Consider the following 5,068-nt stretch of genomic DNA (forward strand, 5'->3'; position numbering starts at 1 on the left):
CTCTTTCCCCTGATCTCATTTGGAAAAAATATTTTTTTAAAAAAGGTAATGTGACTTTTCTGATTTTCCTCTGGTTTTTCTCTGCTCTTCAAACATGCTCTTTTGTTTTCGTATTTCCCTTGGCTTGCCTTTTGGGAAAGAGCAACTTTTGACAATAATTTGTGAGAGTTTCTGGAAAATAACTGAAGTGTAAATAGAATTATGCTTTTATGCAAGATGTTGACTCTCAGTGCATGATGAGTTGGTCTGTATCACGATCTTTTTGAATTTGATTAAAATACTAGCTTTTTATGAACATTATATTTAAAATTTTAATCTTGATTGACTTTACTCTTATCAGTATTATAATGAACGTATAAAGTGTAAATTTTTTTCTGTTCATTTATGGGTAATTACAGTGGTACCTCTTCCAAAAGTATCTTTGCAACTCTGAATAGTCGTGTGTGTGTATGCATTAGAGATTGTAATATTGACAAAAATTATTTTACCTTAACTTTGGTATCTTTGAATAGTGTTGTGATTGTTTATAGTTTTTCTTTGAGTGTTAAATTGCTAAAGTAATAATAATAATAATAATCATAATAATAATCATAAATTCTGAATATGTACTGTGCAAAAATTGTGTAACATACATTAACAAGCAGGAATCAGTGAATCCAGATAATCCATTAGTTGATACATAATATCGTCCTGGATTGATTTATCTCCTAAAACTATAAGCTATTAACACAGGTATCTGCTATTTTACAGTAATATTTGAAGGTTAAAACTGAGATTTGGGTTGTGTGGTGCAGGATTAAGTGTTTATATAACCCCAGTTAATGCATTAGAGAATTTACAGAGATCTTTCACTTAGCCTCACAATTAACTTATCTGTAAAAATATCCCACCTTACTCTTAAAGAACCAAGACCCGCCTTCAGTGTCCCTGGAAGCTTGTGTCTAAGGAGTTTACACTGCAGTTCTGAATCCCATTCTTAACACTCAAACCATTGAGTGCTGGCTAGCGTGATGGAATTGGGCATAATAAAGCTCATCACTGTGTCCCAGACACAGCTGTTTTGACCGTTTCCATGTCTCATTTTCCTAGAAAAATGAAGAAAACCCAGAAGAAGACACAGCAGAGAAGAACATTATTAAGGGAGGGCAAGAAACATTGGTGAACAGTAAGCAACTTCACCTGTATGTTATGCATCCTGTGACCCAGAAAAGCAAAAAAGTACACAGAGTAGGTTCAACCACCTTTTTGGTTGGAAAGACACCCAAAGGAATCCGCAGGTGAGACTGTTTTGTTGAGATGGAAGTAAAATTCCTAGCTTGAAACAAACTTCTATCTGGGTGGTCGCTTTTGTCTTGTTTTCGCCATGGTCAGGGAATATTGTTGATTTTCTGTGGCAAGAGCAGAACTAATGGGAAACTTTCACTTGCACTGTACAGAGTACCATAATTGATTAATAAAATTAATTGAACCCATAAGTCACTTTAACATGTTGATTCAATGTGCCATATGTTACATAGCTGTACAGATGTCATCACCACCAGTATTAATGGTATGTGCACCATATTGTACTAGAATGTTTAAACTGTATAGAAGCAAAAAATTTTATAGTGTGAGCTTCTGACTGTCTATTGGTTTTGCCCAGCTCTCATCACTTTCATTCAAAGACTGTTAAAAGAAAATTGGACTTTGTATTTTTTTTTTAACATGGAGTTCAGTATTTTTTAATACTTCTTTTAATATGTTGTTTCCCCCGTCATGTTTGGAAGGATAATAATTTTTATGTCTCCTTGTTTTCCCTTTTTCCCCAAAATATTGCTGCTGTTAATGTAAATTAAATTCCATTGTCACATAGATAGAAGCTCAAGAACAATAGCCAGATGGTATGTAGAAATAGAAAGTGGGAAGATGTAGCTAACTAGGCAAACCTATAGAATTGGGATTTGTTATATATTTTTAATTTAGCCTTGATACAAAGAAATTGCTACATGAGAGTTGGTATCTAGGTAATATCTCTAAGTGTTCAGAATCTGTCACATTAGCCAGCCAGCCTCAGCTATACAAACTGTTGTTGTTGAAGTGCCAGGCTTGCTTACTATTACAGGTACTGAAAAGTTAAAATATTTAAGAGGCAGGTAGAGGATAACTCTGCATGCTAGGATTACTCAAAATTATAATCATACTTATCAATAATTTGTTGAGGTAAAAAATTTCAAAGGCAATGAAGTAATATGGGCTGTTATTCCAAGATCCTAAAGTCACATCTACCAAAATGCTTAAGCACATTCACTCTTAAACGTTAAGCAGGTCATCTGTTAGCCCTTCGCTCACAGTTGTACTTTGTGGTACATCTGGATCCACTGTGCAATGAATGAGGTTGGTTAGGTGCTTGAGTTTGGTGTGTTGTAGTTGTAAGGTGGAGTGGGAAACTGTCTACAGTCACCACAGAAAAAGGGTACATCTGGAGCTAGCCAATCAAGCAGTATTTGAGGCCAAACAGAGTTAAATCTTACTGCCTCATACAGGAAAGGCAACATGTTTCATACCTGTTTTCTGACAAGGGAGCATAAAATCACTTCTCCTCTAGTTAGGTTACCTGATCCCTAACTATGGCTGGCTTGATTAGGATGATCTTCTTTAGTTAGAGCTTAGCCTCCTAGCAAAAATAAATATTCCATAGCTCCGTAGAGAGCATGGAGGAGACAATCCCTGTCTCCTGTGAATGTTTATCCAACTCTTGTTTAGCAAGTGTTTTAAAAGGAATTTGAGCAACTACTTTGTGCTTTTTGGTTTTTGGATTTGTTTTCCGAAAAACACTCTAGCATCTGTCCATCTGCATCCTTCTGAACTCTGATTCTTTAGTACAAAAACTTTCCTGCACTGAAAGTCAGTAAATCTTGGGGTCATAAGCTGAGGAAATCACACTGGAATTCAGGATTCAGAAGTCACTTCAGTTATTCTAAGGTTATCATTGTATATTCTCTTTGTTCATACAAACAAAGCCCCTAATGAGGAATTTACTTTTAGTGATTACTTTCTGGGATATATGAAGTATGTGAATTGAATTAATTGCTTGAAAGCTGCTTTTGTTTCTAGTCAAAGGTGTCAACGCATTTTTCTTTCTTGATAATTACAGGAGACAATTTGAGGAAATGGCATCCCACTTTAATATGGGATCAGTGGAAGAACTGGCAGAACATGTTGCAAAAGCTACGTCAGAAACAAGGCAGAAGATGTTGAAGGAATTCTATGTTTTCAGGCATCCAGAGGTGGAGTCTTTCTTTCCGGTTGAAATACCAGCACAAGCTTCACATGACTGTGAGGAAAGAGAATTGGGTACAACACATGCCAGAAAAAGAAGATCCATTGTTAGTTTTGGAAGATCGATGTCTAGATCTTCATCAGCTAAAGGTCTACTTCTGAGTGGTACTACAGAAACACAGAGCCAGCAGAGCCATAAGGTAGAAGCAGAGCAACTTCACAATGACTCCTACGTGCAAGATAAGTGTGTTGATGCAAAATATAAACAGTCACCCAGTGTTGCTACTCAACATAACGAAAGGAGAAACAGTCAGGCATTCAAGGATTTTATGGCATCTGGCTCATTAAGCAGTAAATCAGGAATAATTGAGGTGCTGTCTGTGAAAAGTTGTGGAGGACAGCAGGACTCCAAAGGAACACAGCTGCCAAGAAAAAGATCCCTGTCTCAGTCAGAAAATAGGGAGAGAAAAGCTCAAACTTGTAAGAAAAAGTCTATTGTGGACTTACTTGGAGATACCTCTATTCTTGGTGACCTCTTCAGAAATGATGGAAATGGGCCTACAGAATCACCAAGGAAATTTCTTTCAGGGCAGGTAGAAAAATCAAAGGAGAGACCAAAAGACTTCTGGGACATGCTGAATGAGCAGAATGAGGAGAGTCTCAGAAGGCTCACAGACATAGCAGCCATAGAAAAGCTGTGTGAAAAAACACCTGATCCTTCAGGGACGGAAGGGAGAGAAGTGTGTGAAAGTTCTCTTTGGAAAAAAAATGAAAACTTTCTATGGAAAAAATACAGTCCAGATGATTCAGATGAACCATCCCCTGCTACATCTTGTAATGTAGTAAAATGAAAGTTTTCTACATTAGTTGCATTATAATTATCTTAGTTAAATGTTAAAATATGCACAACTACAGCAGTATGCAGCAAAATGAGATACCTCCATGAAATTAAAGGCAAAGTGATTATTCATATTTATGATGTTAGATTTATGTTTTATGGACATGAATATATGTATAATTACATATATAATATATATATACTATATATATAATATATAGTATATATGTTCATATATAGTACATACATACTGTATCTTATTGTAAGCTATGATATATTAGTTTTAAATTAAAGTTTTTAAAATGTTCTGAGTGCACTTTGCATTCTTACATCCTGATTTTATTTCTACACTCAGTAGCAGTACTAAGTAATTTTTTCCCTTTACTTCCATTTGGAAACCCTCGGTTGTCTCTGCAGAATCTAATGATATTAAAAGGATTTGATGGTGATACTCCATGTATTTTCTGAGCTACTAGAGACTCAGGGACTTCATGAGACAGGGATGAGGTCTTTGTGTCTAATAAACTTTGGATTCTTTTTTTCTTCTATGATTTTACTCAGTCTCTCTTTGAAGATGTGGAGTTTCTAATTACCTTCAGTACCCTATAACAGTGAGTTTCCCAGCTTGATTGATGTGAAAAATCACCAATTTTTGTTTATTCACTCTTTTTCAGTGCACAGTAAATTATGTTAAGTGTCAGATTTCATCTTTCATTACACTTTTATCTCCTATTTTTTATTTTTGTAGACTTCTGTCATGTCTTTGAGGTGGTGTGATCTGGACAATACTTTGGTGGTGTTTACTTTTCCGTGCAGGGAAAAAGCAGGAATAGTCTTTTAAAATAAAAGAATATATACACTGTTTCCTAGTGAATTTCATTAAGAATCTAATGCCATTCAGTAGTTCAGATGTATGGTTTATACTGGGAAAAATTGTTTCTTGTTTGGCTTAATAAATTAAATAACAAGTTT

General features: G+C 35.3%; 1 protein-coding gene across 1 annotated transcript in view; it reads left to right on the forward strand.

The window, feature by feature from the left end:
* The window catches only part of ERCC6L2 (ERCC excision repair 6 like 2), a gene marked incomplete at its 5' end in the record, with an annotated part of 45,971 nt that extends 41,862 nt beyond the window's left edge, over positions 1-4,109 (forward strand). Inside the window, 2 exons of the mRNA XM_029086593.1 lie at positions 1,090-1,277; positions 3,134-4,109. Of these exons, the coding sequence (XP_028942426.1) occupies positions 1,090-1,277; positions 3,134-4,109 (1,164 nt within the window). The remainder of the gene's footprint in view (positions 1-1,089; positions 1,278-3,133) is intronic.
* Positions 4,110-5,068: the final 959 nt, after the last annotated feature.

This window comes from Antrostomus carolinensis, unplaced genomic scaffold (assembly GCF_000700745.2).
Source record: "Antrostomus carolinensis isolate BGI_N321 unplaced genomic scaffold, ASM70074v2 scaffold13338, whole genome shotgun sequence".
In the NCBI taxonomy this organism is placed as follows: domain Eukaryota; kingdom Metazoa; phylum Chordata; class Aves; order Caprimulgiformes; family Caprimulgidae; genus Antrostomus; species Antrostomus carolinensis.